General features: G+C 35.9%; 1 protein-coding gene across 1 annotated transcript; it reads left to right on the top strand.

Moving 5' to 3' along the window:
• The first annotated feature begins 78 nt into the window (after window positions 1–78).
• LOC122355750 (poly [ADP-ribose] polymerase tankyrase-2-like) lies at window positions 79–19302 on the top strand. The gene is given in 22 exon segments (XM_043254315.1): window positions 79–926; window positions 1957–2181; window positions 2249–2344; window positions 3689–3722; window positions 3839–3917; window positions 4044–4138; window positions 4839–4905; window positions 4992–5178; window positions 5263–5345; window positions 7003–7094; window positions 7186–7235; window positions 7238–7264; window positions 8592–8701; window positions 9554–9776; window positions 9860–9942; window positions 12904–13024; window positions 14151–14248; window positions 14501–14575; window positions 15492–15597; window positions 16725–16911; window positions 17091–17247; window positions 18537–19302. Coding segments are annotated over 22 exon segments (2478 nt in total). The 5' UTR covers window positions 79–703; the 3' UTR covers window positions 18597–19302.
• Window positions 19303–19798: the final 496 nt, after the last annotated feature.

The raw sequence follows: 19798 nt of genomic DNA, 5'->3' as shown, positions 1-19798 counted from the left end.
TATATCGAAATACATACAAATTCAGTCAAAGACTAACGACAATTTGTGTAAAATATATACATATATATACATAACATTAATGTTCATATTTTTGGTTATGAAGAACCATAAAATTATGGTTAAATAAGTTAAATGGTGTACATGCTCTTATATGTGGTGAAGTCCACTGATGTGATGCTTTAAATAATAACGCTTGATCAAACGATGATTTTCTATGTGAAATTATGCAATCAGCTTTAGCGGCACCTCTTCGAGCTGCTTTTGAAGCGCTTCATTTCAGATAACACTTGAAGCATTTTTGCCAGAATTTAATTGCGACATTTTACCATACAGGTTTAAAAATCCCTTAGTTTTCGCCGTAGACTTTATTTGTTATTTAAAATGTATTTCTAAATAGGTGTGTGAGCGGAAAACTACATTACCAATATTCTGCAAAAATCTCTTTTTAGTGGCTTAGAATTCTTTAATGAAAAATCCTAATGTATAAAAAAATGATCAGGAAAAAGTGTGGCCGTCAAAGCCCCGCCCCTTCCGAGCCCCCTGTTTAGTTGAAAGCGGCGTTCTACGCGTCGTTTTCATTTCTGTGGTTCCGAGACCCCGCTAGACTGACAGCTCCTGACGCTCGAGCGGAGTCATTTCTTCTCTTCAGTGGCTGTTGTCGAAAGGTTGTGACTGTGGAGACCCGCGCCTCTCTCCGGCCTTCATGTCGAGCCTTTGGGATTTCCCGCTGCCCTCCCATAGCCTGCCCATGTCGGTCCGGCGCTTCTCGGGGGTCGTGGGGCGCTCCGGGTCCGCCGAGCCCAGGGAGCTGTTCGAGGCCTGCAGGAGCGGCGACCTGGAGCGGGTGAAGAAGCTCTTGTGCCCGGTGACTGTGAACAGCAGAGACACCGCGGGGAGGAAATCCACCCCGCTGCACTTCGCTGCGGGTGAGCCCCTCTCTCCATCCTATTCCGTCCTGTTCGTCCTGTGTCTAAACCAAGAATTTAATTTATTCAGACATTATCTTACCTTCTGGTTTTATATTATATGATGCTCGTCATCAGTATTATGGTTTTATATAATTGATCCCCAATACTGTTGTATTTGCATGTATTTAATTATTAAATAATTACAAATGAAAAAACTTTTCTTATTTATTATAATATATAGGGTCTTTGAGATTAATTAAGTGCACTTTTTAGTTTGTTACTGTAAATATAAGTAGCCTGGACCATAGGAACAATATATGTTTATGTTAACATGCAATAGCATTTTGATACACACATATTGTCATTGTAATTAATATATTTTATTGCTGTCAAAAATAAGTGTTTATTATATACATATATATGTTTATATATGTATATGTGTATATATATGTGTGTGTGTGTGTATATATATATATATATATATATATATAGAATAGAATGTGTGTTTGTGTTTTATATATATTAAATTAATACACATTTAAGTTTATAATTTAGAAAATTTGTTAATAAAATGATTCAATGCAATTATGAAAAAATAAAATAATAATTAAAATTCGTATTTAGTATTTAAATTAATTTATATATAATATATAGTTTTAAAGTAATACAATTATTTTTAAAATAAATGTGATTGCAATTGTCTATTATAAAAAAGGACGTGCATTTTACGTCTTTAGCAACATTATAACGTAAACTAGCATAAAAAAAACTGGCTACAGACTGTACTGTTTATAGATTATAAAGAAAAAATGTCGTGAAAATTAGTCATTGTCGCAATGATGATAGCCTAATTGTTAATGTAATTACCCTATTGGACATTACCAACACGACTGTTGTTTTCATTGGCATTATTGTTAAATTGTTAAACTGTTTATTTTTTGAATAGATATTGAATATGTTTCCTAAAAATTCCACTATCACTGTGTAAAGCTGAAGCTGTGCTTAACGGAGGCGGTCCATCCGTTCTTAATCCCATCTTCTGTGGCAGGTTTTGGCCGCAGAGACGTGGTGGACTGCCTCCTTGAGCACGGAGCAGACGTGCACGCCCGCGACGACGGCGGCCTCCTCTCGCTCCACAACGCCTGCTCGTTCGGTCACGCCGAAGTCGTCGACCTGCTCCTGCGACACAGGGCCGACGCCAACTCCAGAGACAACTGGAATTACACCCCGCTGCACGAGGCTGCCATCAAAGGCAAGATCGACGTCTGCATCGGTAAAGCAAAAAGTACAATACACCCGGATCTCGGATACAGCCGTTTCAAGCATGTTGACGTTTGTAGTTTTGCTGCAACATGGTGCTGAGCCAACGATCCGAAACGCTGACGGGAGGACGGCGCTCGACCTCGCCGAGCCGGCCACCAAAGCCGTACTGACCGGTGAGTGAGGAAGCGGGATTACGAAAGACAAGTCCGTTTTAAAGTGATGGAATGAGGAAAGACGTGCTCACGAGTTGCACGCACACGATTGCTTTTTTTAACGGATTATTGAGCTATTAGTCTTTCTGACCTTGTGTGCACGTGCACAAAAAATAGCAACCAGTTATAGTAGCAAATAACACATTTTTATGAATATGATGGAGATCAAAAAAAAAAGTAGAGTAGTTCCAAATCTGTATTAATATATGTTTGTTCTGCCAAAGCTATTGGCTGTTTTGGGTCGCCCTTGACTTCCACAGTATTTTTTTTTTCCTACTATGGAAGTCAACGGTGACCCAAAACAGGCTTCAGAGGTTTCGTACAGATTCGGGACCACTGAAGTGCTTCGATTCGAATAGCACAGTTTTAACGCAGCTCGCCCTGTTGGGTGCATTTCATGCGATTTTAAGAGGGGTTTTCCTAAAATGTACATTTCGTGCCTAAACGTAAAAAAATCCAAAAATGATTTTCAATGTGAGTCTGTTAAAATTCGCAGGCTTCAGTCATCAAGCTGAGTAAAGCGCTGCATTTTTCCAGAATATTTGAAATAATATTTAAATATAAAAATTAAATTATTAAATTATTAAAATTATTATTTTTATAAATAATATAAAAATGATTTATTTAGCTGTGTTGTGCTTTAGGATGTTACATGTGTATATGTTAACTATTTTTACACATAATTTATACCAGTGCTGTCAAATGATTAATCATGTTTAATCGCATCCAAAATAGTCAAATAATTTTTTGTTTACATAATATACGTGTATATAAAGACACGCTCACGCATTTTGAACATATTTATATTCATATAAATGATATATTCTATAAATGTATTCAATATATAAACGTAACATATTTTTCTTAAATATATATACATGCAAGTGTGTGAATAATACATTTTGTATTTGTATAATTTTAGTTTTGGGTTTATTTTGGATTAATAATTCGACAGCACTAATTTATAGCATAGCCTACATGGATATGTTTGCTTTATTTCTTCGTTACTTATGAAGTCCACATTGTTTGGAGGGCAACGTTGGGCGGAAGGTGGATAAATAATGTATTGTTTTATTATTTTACTAAACAAATATTTAATAAATAAACAGCATATCAAAATAATCATACGTTGCACTATATAGCTGCCACACATCTTTTTCAAACACTTGATTTTGATTCCCGTAATTCCCGTTTCCTGTGCTTTATTTGTTAGTAATTGGCAATTTTCTGGTGACTTTGCTTTCATTTTAGGCTCAATCGAGATTTCCATTTATGTTAACACACTTCATTCTTTCCTGAATCTAGGTGACTACAGAAAGGACGAACTCCTCGAGAGCGCACGCTAATAACAATTTAAGCTCAAAACAGTTTAGGAGACCTGAGGAGAGATGAATACCGCTGTGCTAAATTGCCGCCGTGACTCCTTTAACTGACTCGGCGCTCGATGCTTTCACACAGAAGTGGAAACGAAGAAAAACTGATGAGCCTCCTCACGCCGTTAAACGTGAACCGTCACGCTAGCGACGGAAGGAAGGTGAGTTATTGACTGTGAACGTGCAAACGCATTCAAATGTTCTCAACCTTGCTGAGAGTGATCGTTCCGGGTTTGAATAAATAGTCTGCGTGTGTGTTTTGTGAATGGATTGTTTGTTGGTTTCAGTCCACTCCTCTGCATCTGGCCGCGGGGTATAATCGCGTGAAGACAGTGCAGCTGTTGTTGCAGCATGGAGCCGACGTGCACGCTAAAGACAAAGGGTACGATGTGCGTCTCCAGTGTGATTTGAAGTTAGCGGAGAAAAAAATGGAATAACTTGCATTTAAAGCAAAGCAGGTTTTGAATGCTTGGGCAGTGTTGCAGGCTTGACTGCCTTGCTACGGATGCATAGCAGTACCATAATGCTTTGCCGGCGTATGGGATCATTTTTTATTTTTTTTATTTAATCAGTATTATTGGATATTGGCTAATTTATTTATAATATATTTATAATTTAAATAATTTATTTTTAATAAAAATTTTTTGCATTTTAATTAAATATTTTTTTATTTTTAAACTGATTATTTAAATACAAACCGATTAATCGATTATCGAAATAATCGTTGTCAGTCGATTTTAATTTTTCATACGGTGCATTTATAATGTTGTTGCCTGTAGCATTTAATATGATTGATTTGTGCGTGTTTTTATAACTCATTTATTTAAACAAAATAATAATAGCAATGATAATAATTGTTCTCCAGATTTTTAAAGGTATTTCAACCGAAAAATACAATTTTCGGAAAATGTATTTATCCTCGGGCCAGACGTAAATGAGTTTGTTTCTGGAGAAATTACATCTATAATTAAGCGTGTACTTTCAAAACCATGTGTATTATGCACTTGACTCAAAATGATTCACCTAATTTTAAACCCAAAGACTTAAAACCGTGCGTATTAAATTTGGTCTCGTGTCAACAGTGATCTTGTGCCTCTTCATAACGCCTGTTCATACGGTCACTATGAAGTCGCTGAGCTGCTGGTAAAGGTAGGTCCGTTTTACCTAATTCGCACGTTTCTCGCCTGCTCTCTTGTTTGTGATAACAACGCTGCCATCTGTTCGTTTTCGCACAGCACGGTGCTTGTGTCAACGCTGTGGACTTGTGGCGATTCACGCCTTTACACGAGGCAGCTTCGAAAAACCGAGTGGAGGTCTGTTCGCTCCTGCTCAGCTACGGCGCAGACCCCAACTTCCTCAACTGCCATAACAAGAGCGCCGTCGATCTGGCCCCGACCGCCCCGCTGAAAGAGCTCCTGGCGTGTGAGCTTGAGACCGCCCTCAAAGACCAGCTCTCATTCTGTCTGGGTCGACTTTGAACTGATAGGGTGCCGCTCTGTGTTGCAGATGAGTTCAGAGGTCATGCTTTGCTGCAGGCGGCACTCGAGACCATCAACTTTAAGCACCCTCTAACCCAAGAAACCGCTCTGGTAAGGACTGCTTTCACTTTTTTATTATATGTCATATTTTTATTATTTAATACAAAATAGAATTAGTTAATAAGTACGCTACATATAATGACCAATTATTAGACGCATCTTATGCTCACTGAGATTTTTTTTTTTTTTTGTAAAACAGCACTATTGTAAGATATTATTACCAATTAAAATAAGTGTTTAAATATATTTTAAAATAATATATATATTTTTAATAATTAATAATTATTAAAATTAATTTTAAATTAGTCTTCATTGTCACGTGATGTTACGTGAATCAATCTAAAATGCTGATTTGCTGCTCATTCATATTATTATTATTATTATTATTATTATTATTATTATTATTATTATTAATTCTGGAAACAGTTGTGCTGCTTAATATATTATACTTTTTAAAAAAACAGCATTTGTTTTTTTGAGTATTATAAAAGTGGTTAATTTTCTAATTAATGCATTTTAATGCAAGTATTAATTTCTAAAAAATTAAAAAATAAATAAAAAAACACCGACTCACACCTTTTTATTTATTTATTTACTTTTTATATTTTTTCTGGAAATAACAAACAAAAATAATTTCTTATTTATATCATTATCATTATATCTTTGAAGCAGTGGTTTCCAACTATGTTAATATTAAAAAACTTGCTCAACCCCCATTAAAAAAAGAGTTATGTCTTTACCAATGCAACAACACAGACATTAAAATAATGCAAAATATGGATTTAAAACGAGCAAAAAATAAATGTTGGTTGTATTACTACATTAAAACTAAAACTTTACATTTTTAAATTCACTACTTCAGACTTCAGAGCCCTCTAGATGTTTGCATTCTGCAGGTGAATGGTGCATTATTATCTCAAATATGCACACAATCACTTTCATAAACTTTTAATAGTAGAACAATCTCTGCTTATATGGAGAAAAGAAAGAAAGAAAGTAAAGTAGCATCAAAACTTCTCATGGAAGTCAATAATCTTCAGAGATGCATTCATATTTTTCATACATACATTTAAATGACTGTAATGTGCTTCTTTAAAACCTTTCAATGCCTTATGCCAGTGTTTAATGTCATACTGTAACAGTTTCACCCCTATTCTATTTGTGACCCTGGACCACAAAACCAGCCATAAGGGTACATCATCTGAAAGTTAAATAAATGGGCTTTCTATTCATGTATGTTTTGTTAGGATTGGACAATAATTGGAAAATATGGGATCTGAGGGTGCAAAAAAATGAAAATACTTAGAAAAGGGCCTTTAAAGTTGTATGCAAAAATTAACTTTTGAAATATTTACTAAATATCTTAATGGAACATGATCTTTACTTAATATTCTAACGATTTATGGCATAAAAGAAAAATCAATAATTTTGACCCATACAATGTATTTTTGGCTTTTGCTATAAATGTACCCGTGCTACTTAAAGCTGGTTTTGTGCTCCAAGGTTGGAAACCTTTAGCGGCAAGCAGGGTGGAGAACCAACTGATTAAAGACTCAAAACATTAACTGTAAAAAGCTATAAATCCTCTTTAATGAGCCACATTTCAAGGCGTTAAAAAATGTGATGCCAATACCACACAGCATCACGTGGTTATGGTTTTATAGGACTCGAAGTGAATAAAAGAGATATCTGTGATCGTCTTTGACAGCATTGTGTCTCCACGTCGCCCTATCCCAAAAGGAAACAGATCTGTGAACTGCTGCTCAGGAAAGGCGCCAACGTCAATGAGAAGAATAAAGAGTGAGTCAATCGGTCACGATGTTCAAAGGATCAGCGCGTGAGTTCCTGTCACGCGCGGTAATGACTTCTGGATGTCTATCTTTCACGCAAGCTTCCTCACACCTCTGCATCTGGCCGCTGAGAAGTCCCATAACGACGTCATTGAAGTGCTGGTGAAACACGAAGCGAAAGTAAGTCAGTAAAGCGTTCTCAGTTACACACAGGCATCACAGATGCTGTTGAACGTCACATTTATTAGGTCTGCCTCTAGCTAGGTCGTCGGGAATTAAAATGCACAAATCTGTGATTGAACATGAAATAAAAATCATAAAAAAAATTGTAATACTAATGTTCTTTTAGTTCATGATCCGTGAATTCCCTTGTTGAAAATATAGCCTACTAAAAAAGTAATTACTGAAATATTATAAAACATGACGTTGAAATGTCCCTTAGTTTATAGAAACAAACTAAAATTATATCGACGTTCCCATGATTTCTAAGAATGTTCTTTTTTTTTTAGTTACATCTTGTGTTGATAAATGAAAGTACCTGTTTGTGGGTTATGAAGGTTTCGTATTTCGGTTTTAGGAGTCCCAAATAACAGGTTGACATGCATGCAAGGTCAAAAAAACCACTTTTATTTTCTTGCAATCGGCATTTATTTCTACCTTTATTTCTTCGACGACTCCCAAACGATTTATTCAAGGATTCATTTTTCCAAATCCCCTCCAGTGATTGGTTGATTTAATTTAAAGTTGTTTGTGAGGTTTTACAGCTCCAAAAGCAGCACCTAGTGGCAAAGATTGAATTTGCATTTTTATTCAGACCAACGGAAAAAAGACCAACAAGGGGGCGGGCAATATGCTAATGTTTCATGTTGACATGTGAAACGGCTTGGGACTCGTTTTAAAAACAATAACTTTACGCACGGTGCACTTTCAGATTAAAAAATTTGCATTTAAAAATTTGCAAAAATTTGCACTCGCATGAAACACACGTTTATTGCATTTGTCTTTCTCATATTACCTGTGTTTTTATGGGGATTCTCGTACAAAACTGATTCAGTGCTTCAGTTGTTTGGTATATTAACATTGCACCAGTTAATAAAATATACACTGTTTTAATATAAATGCATGTTAAATCCGTAAAAATCTAAATGTTGATGGTGTATTTTTACTGTAAAGGAAACAGTCAGGAAACAGGAAGTGCATTTGAAAATGTGTAAAGAACCCATTAATATGACATAAATTGAATTGATATTTTGAAACGTCTTGACTAATGGTCATTAATACTTACCACAACCATTTTTATTATATGCATATTTAGCATATTTTGTCATATAAATTGCCTTTTATCTAAACTCTTGCGCTGACTTGCACTGAACAAAACTGACTGGAAGTTCAACATTTTGTGATCATGACAGTGCCACAAGTGTTTAAGGAAAGAGTCAAATATTAAATATTTAAATAAAGAGGATATTTTCATGTTCATGTTGTTTGTTTTATGTTTCATGATCAGCTGGCTATAATAATCTGGAGGTGGCTGAATATCTGCTGCAACACGGGACAAAGGTGAACTCTCAGGATAAAGGTGGTCTCATTCCTCTCCATAATGCTGCATCTTATGGGGTGAGTGGTGCTTCAGTAAATGTCCATTAAACGTTTATATATATATATATATATATATATATATATATATATATATATATATATATATATATATATATATATATATATATTGTGACGTGGGAGGAGCCAACGACAGACACAGTGGGCGTGGCGTCAGGCCTCGGAGAGGCTTTTTATTATTGACAAAATAATAATACAAAATAAAGTGTCCAAGGGGGAAGTGTCCAAATAAAAGGGGGATCTGGTGTCCTCGTCGTGCTCCGTCGTTTCTTTGCTCCGGGCGGCAGAGTGGGATGAGCTGTGTGCTCACAGCCTGGACTACGGGGGTCCCACGACGCACTTCTCGGACGGCGGGGTGAGGTCCATCGCGCACCCTTCCTGGACCCACGAGGACACCAGCGTGCATGCACGGGGGAAGAGACCGGTCTCCCGAGGAGAGGCGCGTTCGGTATTTAACGGCGACGGTAACGAGGCTAACTCACTTCAGGTGTGCCTCGTCACACGCCGCCAGACCTGAACAATACCCGCCCCTCCTCTCGAACACACCCACTCCCGTCGGGAGCCTGGTGAAGGGCGGCGAATAAAGGACGGGGTGATGGTGACAATAAAGAGGAGGGGCAGCCGACTCGTCACAATATATATATATATATATATATATATATATATATATATGTATATGTATGTATATATATATGTATCAATTTAATGTGACGAATGTTGTTCCTGAACTCACGCTCTATGTGCTTGAGATGCGACTGACACTCACATAAGCGTGCGATTTAAATATGGGCTTGTGTGTCTCAAGAAGAAGTTGGTTGTCACTTAAATCATGCGCTGTCTGTATCTCTCCAGGCAGATGATGTCCGAGCTCTCCTCACGGCAGCTCTGCCGACCTCCTTTAAACCCCAGGTTATCAGCGTCTCTGCGTCTGTGACGGTGGGGCCGTCGACTCTCAACTCCAGTCCAAAGCCGCTCTCTTCAAACAGCCAGTCCGGGACCTTCCCTGAACTGAGCGCTCTACTACTACCACCTTCTGGAGCTGAAGGAGCCATAGGCATAGAGATGAAAGAGGAGGGTGGGTTTATTCAAGATGGGTTTTGGTTGTAGCGAATATCTGATGACTGCTGAAAGTTTTCTTTAACCTGATGCTTTTTACAGGTCTAGCTGTAGAGTTGAGTATCAGCCAGTTTCTTCACAACCTGGGATTGGAGCATTTGCTGGAGATCTTTGACAGAGAACAGGTACTTTCTTATGCTTATCCCGGTCGAGGCCAATTTGTTTAGAGTCCGAACCCAGTTCAGAGTATGCTGAGTCTTAAACAAGTTCACAGCAAGTTTTTCAAATTCTGCTTTTCTGGTTTAAAGGGGCGATATGATGCGATGTTCGATTTTTCTCTCTCTTTGGACTGTTACAAGCTGTTAGTGCATAGATAAGAAGTTGCAAAGACTAAAGAGATATTTATAAACGTTATGACAATTCTAACTCTGCAAGAACAGTCTGGTGCTTCTGACTCACAACCTTTAAGTAAGTAAATTACATTTTCTTATTAAAAGAACCTGCTACGTATTTTTAGCAACAACAGACGACCCCTTTAATTAACAAATGAAATTGATCGAATATCATGTCTTATTTAACACCAATTTATTAAAATGTAAATTGTAAATTATGTAAATGTAAATGTAAATTATTTTCTAGGCCCTATAAAATATCAAAAACATTTTCTTAATTAAATTTTTTTGTTTTCATTAAATTCTGTGTTTATGTTAATTTTATGTTACTTAAATGGGCAATAAAATGTCTTTTATTGTATATATGGAAAAAGAAAACGAGTCACCCAGTGTTATTATCGTTTATAATTTAATCAGAGGTATATTATGATCAAAAACAATGTGAAAGTGAATTCTGCATTATAGGTCCACAGTAAACGGACAGCAGCCTAATAAACTGCTGTCTTTTATTAAAGTCAAATAACAAAGAAAAGGAGAAAATCACTCACACACAGCTTTTGACTGAATAACATTTGTAGCTTCAAGACAATGAACACAATAAAGACATTTTATTTTTACTTTGACTATTCATCAATACTACAAATCTTAAGATATCGCTTTAAATGTTGTCATTAGCCATTTTTGTCGTCTTTTGATAACAGTATATTCATCCGTCAAGCAGTTGATCGAATTTTTATTTATTTATTTATGTAATATGTAATAGGTACTAATGTACATGTGGGAAAACTCAGAGCTGAGCAACTCTATTAGAGTTTCCAACTGGTGCTCTGATCTGCATCTTCTGTCAGTCTTTCTTGTTCTCTTACCGCCCTGTTTCTCAGACTGAACACCTGCACTTGGGCCTGAACTGGATGTCTCTCCATGTGGTGCTGGAGGGTAAAAAGCAGGGTCTAATTTGGTCATTTTTCGTCCACTGCTCTGAGACCTGCCATAATTCTCTCTTTTTCTCTTAACACCCTGATCCAGCTTTACAGGGCGAGATGGTCCAGGCTGTTCTTTATCTATGATGCACCCTTTCATCGGAGACCATCCAAGTCTGACCTCAATATTGCTGGAGTATAGTCCAGGCTGTTCTTCATCTTTGACAGGCACAGGTCTGACCTCACTAGACAATCCTGGTTGTTTATTTCTGGAGTCTTTCACGTGTGATTCTCCAGATGTGACCTCAGGGTCTTCGAGGTGAGACAGTCCAGACAGTTCTTGATCCTTGCCGGACCCTTCCATAGGTGTCTCCCCACATGCAGAGGTGAGGCAATCAATCGAAGTATCAGACTGGAGCTGCAATCTTCTTCTTTTTTGCTGCACATTCTGTCTGCCAGATTTCTTGTATCGTTTTTTAACACGCCGTCTCCTCTCAACCTGACTGCCTGAACTTGGGTCAGAAATGGATGTTTCTTCAAGTAGTGCTTGTGAAGAAAAGCTTGAGTTGTGGGAATCCACTGAATAATCAGAAGCAGAGCGATCGTTTGATTTACTCCATTTTGGTTTTATGCTCTCTGATCTTCCAGAACTCCATCTTTTTCTTTTAACAACGCACCCCATCTCAATCAGACCGACTGTGTTTCCAGTTGGTCGTGTCTCCAAGCGATGTTGGAGAAGAAAAGTCGAAGCTGTTAGCTATTTGAGAAAATATACTGATTCAAGTAACCAGCTGATTGACTGCAACTTGTAGTTCATCAGAGGAAGTCTGAAGTTCTGACCAGTTTGTTCTAAAGCTTTCGGAATGCTTGTGATGTCATAGGTGATGTCACCGTTTGAATAACCCTTGTTTAAAAAACAACAGCACATGCAATACAGACATAATAATCACATTTCCATTCGATTTTCACAATTGTTTTCTCGTTCATGCTACATTCAAATTTGAATTTCAGAATAAAATGAAATAGAACAGCTTGAAGTAAAACTAATGTAATCTCTAGAACAGAGAAGATAAGAAATAACATTAATATTTCAAGACAAAATAAAATAAATTCCAATAATAAAAAATAAATGTCAATGAATAATCAAATAAAAATAAAATGGTGCATAGTCATCATTAGCTATGTTTCCGTGCAAAAATTCTAATTAAACTTACGCACAAAACTAGAATATTGTGAATAAAGCGCCGTTTCTATCCAACGAGTCAAAAAGAACTAAATCATCACTTTCCGGTAAAGTGTGGAAATAAATATCACTAAGAATATAGAAGGCAGCGAATTGAATCATTTTCATATATGATATAAATGAACACCTCAGAGCGAACAGACAAAACAGTAAACGTTTCATAAACGTTTCATTGCTTCTTAGCAGATAAAAAAATGTATCCAACTCAAAAGGCTTTTTGCATTTATGCATTAATCTTGGCATTTCCATCCAGTATTTGTGCGATATTCCAAAATGTGCATAAAATTCTATGCATAAAATGCACGCTCATTTTTATTACAGCTATTTGCTACGAACCAATTCACTGGAATTTATCAGATCTTTCCATACAACCTGTAGCTATTTAAATATCATAAATTATTACAAATATGATTTATTACCCCCCTCCCCAGTATGCCAGATTTACCTCCAGGACAGAGTTTAGCAGGCTGACTGAAATGTTGAGATGTGCTAGAGGAAGATGCTGTAGAGTAATCTCTCGTTTGATCAGTGGAATTAATACATTAGTTACATGCCTAGAGGCGTGATATTAATACAAGTCTGTGTCAATAGATAACTCTGGACGTCCTGGTGGAAATGGGCCACAAAGAGCTGAAGGAGATCGGCATCAGCGCTTACGGTCACAGACACAAGATCATCAAAGGAGCGGAAAGACTTATTAGTGGACCTCAGAGTAAGAGCTGCTTCTCCTTTCATCCATTTGAGAGAATCCCTAATTAGAAAGAGGGTTTAAAGAGCACTTTGATCTCTTTTCCTCTAAGATCTCTGCTTAAAGTTGAATGCTTTTCTCAGTACAAGCTGCTTTTATTGAGGTCATATTATACATTTCTTTAAAAAAATGTACCTCGAGGTCTACTTAGCATGTAAGCCTATTTCCGTCGCTGAATAAAGAATGAAAAAGGTAATTAGATTTTTTTTATCTCACAATTCTGAAGATGTTAACTTGCAATTGAGAGGAATTGAAGTAAAAATTGTGAGATATAAATTCACGTTTCAGACTTTTTTTTAAAAATTCCGTGATACAAACTCAGAATTGCGAGTTCATGTCTTGCTATGAAGTTCAATTCTGAGGAATAAGACAATTTTCTTACGTCATGACTTAACAAATGAATTTTGAATAGCTCAATATTGAATAGCTCAATATTGCAAATCTAAATATGACAGTTCAGTTTTTTCTGAGAAATATATATATATATATATATATATATATATATATATATATATATATATATATATATATATATATATATATATATATATATATAATGCAGTTCTGAGAAAAATGTGAGTATTGCAGGATGTAAAATTGTCAGAATTGTAAGATTAAAAAGTTGCAATTACTTTTTTTTTTAATACATTGGTGGAAATAGACTGTTAAAAAATGCAAAACGCACCAAAATTAATTTACTTTATTGTTCCACCCTCTCTCCGAGCATTCAAATTAAATGTGTTTTTCTTATGCTGCACATTTAGAGCTTTCTACTCTGCATTTCCTTTTTTTCAGCTAATAATTAATGTATGTGATTTAATAGCAGTCAGTTCAGTTAATTAATTTGCATAATAAGTGAATAAAAGTTGATTGACAGCACTAAAGGCCCATTCACACCAAGCACGATAACTATAAAGACAACTATAGAGATAACAATATTAGTGTCCGCGCCAGCAAACGATATCGTCTGTTTATTGTAAGCGCGCCTAAATTCTCCAGCTCGTTATAGTAAGATGGATTCTGATTGGCTGTCAGTGTTTGTATCATTTATCAGCTGGAAAAAAAATTTTTGTCCACATCCTCTTCACAGGTTTAAACCCTTACTTGACCCTGAACACGACCAACAGTGGAACGATACTGATAGATCTCTCTCCAGATGATAAGGAGTTTCAGTCGGTTGAGGAGGAGGTAGAGATTCTTATTGTATAAAATGCTGTGCAGATTTTTTCAAATTTATCAAGTTTCTCCTCAAGCATCATCTGAGCCCCTAGACATTTTGTTCAAAATAACAACAGTCTTATTATCTATAAGCGTAACATGGACGTACGTGTGAGAAGTGGCTTATGAAGCCGCAGGGAATAGTACCATGTAGCTAATTATTGAAACACCAAGGACGTGTTTTGTTTCCAAAGGTTCCTTGTGTTTCGTGTCTCTGAACAGATGCGGAGTACGATAAGGGAACACAGGGACGGCGGTCATGCGGGAGGGGTTTTCAACAGATACAACATTGTGAAGGTAAAAGATCTGAATGCTTCCCTTCATATTGGTTTTCTTTCTTTTTTCCTATTTTTACCATTTCGGTAGCCCTGTTCCCACACTGCTCCCCCGACCCTTTTTTTTCGCATTGCATTACTTTCCAGGGTTTCCAGCAGATTTAATTTATTTTTCCTGTAGCTCAAAGTAGAGCATGTCACTAGCAAGGTCACGGGTTCCGTTCTCAGGGAATTCACTTGTGAATGAAAAATGGATACACTGAAAGCAAAGCAATTCGTTTCGGATAAAAGCTGGTAAATGCATTCGAGTAAATGGTTGGTTTTGTACTGAATACATATTTTTTTGTCATACGTTGTTATATATTATATTATAGAAATATTGCCTATTATTCTTTTTTTGTAAAACTATTAATGTTTAATTTGTGAGCAAATGACAAAACTATCTCTTAAAGAGCGTTTTCTGTGCGCACAGAACATTTATTGTGCATAAATGGCCAACTACTTACAAAATGATGTTAAAAAGGCGAGTTTATGCTTAAACACTGTTTGTATTTAACAGACTGTATATAGACTATTAAGTGAATGTAAACATTCGAGAAGATTGGTCGATTTTGTTTAAAGCTGTGTCCAATAGCATCACCTAGTGGCAAAGAATGAATTCCCATTTTCATTCAGACCAACGTAAAAAGACCAACAAGTGTTTGGGCAATATGCTAATGTTTTATTTTGACGTCGACATGCAACTGCTTGGGACTCGTTTTAAAAATGACTCGCTTCAATGATTCAGAGTCGACTCTTTCTTTTCTTTTCTTTTCACTTTAATGCATTAGATATCAGTGACTAACAATGAACATTACTTTTACAGTATTATGTTATATTTGTGTACATTTTAATTAAATTAAAAAGTGATAAAAGTGGTATGTTTTCTTTTTGGTCAGATCCAGAAGGTGTGCAATAAGAAGCTGTGGGAGAGATACACCCATCGCAGAAAGGAAGTTTCTGAAGAGAACCACAACCATTCCAATGAACGCATGCTTTTCCACGGTGTGTGGCCTGCTTTTAAAACCACTCATTCACGGCTATTCTGATTCGGTCTGCAAACACTAATAGATAATATTAATAATATATCATTTGCTTAATTGATTAAATCATGTCTTAACACCTTGCACAGAAAACATCACCCAGTCGTGTCACTCTGCACTAATAAATAACTCCTTCGTGTGGACAGCATGCATCCGCAAATGCAACAAAGGACGCTGAGTGAGCTGCTCCAGAAAAAGTGCACAAACCAAGTTATTCTAAACATGATAATTTGCCATATTAAGCGATTAACACAAGCATAAGGTTTAACGCTGCGTGCCTTGTTTTTAAAGTGACAGATGCTGTTTAATGCATTTTTTTACTGTATCCTTATATGTACTAGTATATACTGTATTTTAGAAAACATTTGTTTTCTATTTTTCATTAAGACTAATCCTGACAGCAATAGAGTCTGATAGACTTCACACAATAGACAGAACACTATAGAATACGCATGTTCTTTTTGAAATATTTCATTGTAAGTTAATTGTACATGTAAGACCTTTTTGCAGTCTACATAGAAAAACTGTGGCAACATCTCCAAGATGCTTACTACTAGCAAAACTACCTGAAACTACTTGCTACTTTGCTACTAGAGAAACCTACTAGCAAAACTACCTGAAAAACTATGTGCATGTTCATCGAGAGCAAAAACCGCTGTAAACGCAAAAGATGGTCACAATGAAAGTTGCTTTTATTTAGTTGATAGAAGTTCATTGATAAAGTAAATGGATTTAAGACACTATTTTACAGCATTTTTGCACAAGTGCCTAAAATTTTTTATAGTAGTGTAGCTTTGCAGGAAGCAGCTAGAGACGTTGCAGTCCACGGATCTTCTGGATTTAGTCCGTCTCAGTTTGTAATTTCTTCATGTCATTCCAGACATACTGATGATCATCAGATCTCTGTGTGGAGCACTGGCCGGTGTCAGCTACAGCAGATACATTTTTTCAACTTATTTTTGTAGTTTTCCCAACTTTTGTTATACAAACTTAAAAAGAGAAGTTGAGAAAACTCAAATCTGCCGAAGCTGGTTACCTTTAAAATTTAAAGTTCGCTCGACTCAAGTGCTTTGATTCTGCTTTCCCCAGGGTCACCGTTCGTAAACGCCATCATTCACAAGGGCTTCGACGAGAGGCATGCGTACATCGGGGGAATGTTCGGGGCTGGGATCTACTTCGCTGTAAACTCTTCCAAAAGCAACCAGTACGTTTACGGAATAGGAGGAGGGACGGGTTGCCCTCTTCACAAGGACAGGTCCTGCTACGCGTGTCAGAGGTGAGATGAGATCCCGTTACAGCAGGCCTCTCATTTAAGCGGCTTCACGTTTCCCAGCGCAGTGTGTTTTGTCAGCAGAACGGTGCTTGGTGGTGTAATTTTCCAAACCTTGAACAGAAATTGATTTTCCGTTTCCTTTCTGAAGTGCTCTATTCTTTGCTTTTTTTACCTCCTCCCAGGCATCTTCTGTTCTGCCGTGTGACTTTGGGGAAGTCTTTCCTGCAGTTCAGCGCGATGAAGAGGGCCCACTCACCCCCAGGACACCACTCGGTCACTGGCCGGCCCAGTGTCAACGGTCTCGCTCTGGCTGAGTACGTCATCTACAGAGGAGAGCAGGTACTACAGGATGCATTCACAACCCATTTGAATTCTGGGATAGCATGTGCAGGATTATTTAGCATTTATTTAGCATATATATATATGTATATATATGTATGTGTATATATGTATATATATATATATATATATATATATATATATATATATATATATATATATATATATATATATGTGTATGTGTGTATGTATGTATGTATATATATATATATATATATATATATATATATATATATATATATATATATATATATATATATGTGTGTATATATATATATATATACATATACATATATATAATACAGACACACATATTTAATTTAAATGGGTGTACTAATATAACTAAAACTAAAATCAAAATAAAAACTATATAGACATTTATTAAAACAAGCTAATAAAAATGACAAAAACAATTATTACTAATTTTGGTTAAAGTTTATTTAGCTTAAACAATTAAAATACTTTTAAAAAGTACAATAAAAACTAATTCTAACTATTTAAAAAAGACTATAAGATCATCTCAGTGATACTGAAATAACAGTTTCATACAAGAATGAACAACAAAATGTACACTGTAGTAAATAATATTTGCAAATATGTTTTGGTCATTTGGTCAGATATATACTGGTCAATATTTACTTTCATTCCAAAGTTGGTATGATTTTTCAAAATCTTTTCAAAAGAAGATACTCAACAAGGCAACATTTATTTGTTTAAAAATAAACTGGGAAATTATATTGTGTGTTATTATTATTATTATATTACAAGAAAATAATAATATTAAAGAGCTTGTTTTCTAACTGAATATATTTTAAAATGTTATTTATTTCTGTGATGCAAAGTTGAGTTTTAGCATCATCAGTCAAGTCTACAGTTTAACACGATCCTTTATAAAATTAGTTGAATATTCTGATATGCTGATAAGATTTTCAAAAAAAAATCTTATTATTATCAGTTATGCTGCTCCTCATTTTTAAGAAAATTGTGATACATTTTTTGGGGTGGATTCACTGATAAGTTCAAAAGAAGAGCACTCTGCTGAATAAACGTGTTCATTTAATTAACAAAGTTACAGTTGTTCATTATTTGTTCATGTTAGTTCACAGTGCATAACTAATGTTAGCCAACTTTTGATTTTAATAATGCAATATTGTTGATCAAGTATTGTTCATTCTTAAATCATGCTACCTAATGTTGTTAGCTAATTAACCTTTTTGCAAAGTATTACCAACAAAACATACATTCTGTCAACTGAAACTATTACTGATTTGTCTTTTTTTTCTCCCAAGGCTTATCCTGAATATTTGATCACGTACCAGATCATCAAACCGGACGTTTCTTTAGATTAACACACAAGGAGCAGAATAAAACAACGCTCTTTCCATCTCAGAGGAGAGAAAATGCTTGTTTACTGCACGCTTTATTTATACGATGTATAATTCTTTTATTTCATTTGTCTGCTTTTGTCTAATTTACAGCAACTTATTAATCAAATTCATTCAGTCAGTCACTTACACTGGTTAGAAAACTTCCATTTCCTTGAACTTATTTATTTTACAAATACAACTGTATATATATTTTGTACTAACTGCTTTATTGGCATTCGTATCATGAGAGTTTTACGTCTGAGTTGTAAACGTTTGCCGCTAATGCTGCAGTTTTCAATGTGAATACAGGGTCTTTTAAAGGTCATTTGGTGGCATCAGACCAGTTGAAAAGCATCCGGTATTCAGTATAAAAGATATCTGGCAGAACAGGATGAGATTTAATCCAAGTATCGGATTATTTTAGTGTCCTCGTCTGTTGTTGCTGTCCAAAAAAAGAGACAGAGAAGACAAAAATCCATTTTTGTTTTATTCTCACTCTGCAATGCATTGGTGCTCGACTGAATAATTTCTGGGTTTTGATATGAAAATGCCATTTTTGTCACAATAGTACCCTGTCGTGCATGAACAGGTCAAGTTTTCCTCTTGTGATCTCTGAGGTGCGTTTACTTTGTCGATAACAACAGCGTCGATAGCATTATATGCAATTAAAGAGACGCTTTTTATCATTCTCCTGCGTTGTTTTCAATCGTTATCGCACAAGACAATCAAACATATCAATGTGAGCGTTCGTGTGACTGAAAAATGTCCAACAGGGGGCGCAATTGTTCTTTGTCTGAAACTGAAGAGTCAAAACTTTCAGGTTTAGCAGTTCTGTCTGAGGTAATATTGCAAGAACTGCGCGTTTGTCAGAAGCACATTCATCATTGAGGCGTTTTAGCTTCCTTCATTAAAAAAAAAGTCAATTTCCTGTTGTCCTCTAACATCAAAAATTGATTTAGAACTTATAAAACTGGCAAAGCGACTGAAGAAAGTAATAGTATTTAAACCGGAAGCAACCGTTTAAAATTGACAAGCAATGGCGTTCAGTCGCGGGGAAAAACATGAAGACGACGACAAAAAGAACAAATTAGTTTAGGTAAGTATGTTAATAAATCCATTTTAAGAAAATGAAACCATGCCATTTTGTGGCTCTTTCAGTTGTCTACAGATCACTATACACCTTT

This window comes from Puntigrus tetrazona, chromosome 12, assembly GCF_018831695.1.
Source record: "Puntigrus tetrazona isolate hp1 chromosome 12, ASM1883169v1, whole genome shotgun sequence".
NCBI lineage: Eukaryota > Metazoa > Chordata > Actinopteri > Cypriniformes > Cyprinidae > Puntigrus > Puntigrus tetrazona.
Note: the sequence above shows the minus strand (reverse complement) of the source record. Positions and strands in the feature narration are given on the sequence as shown.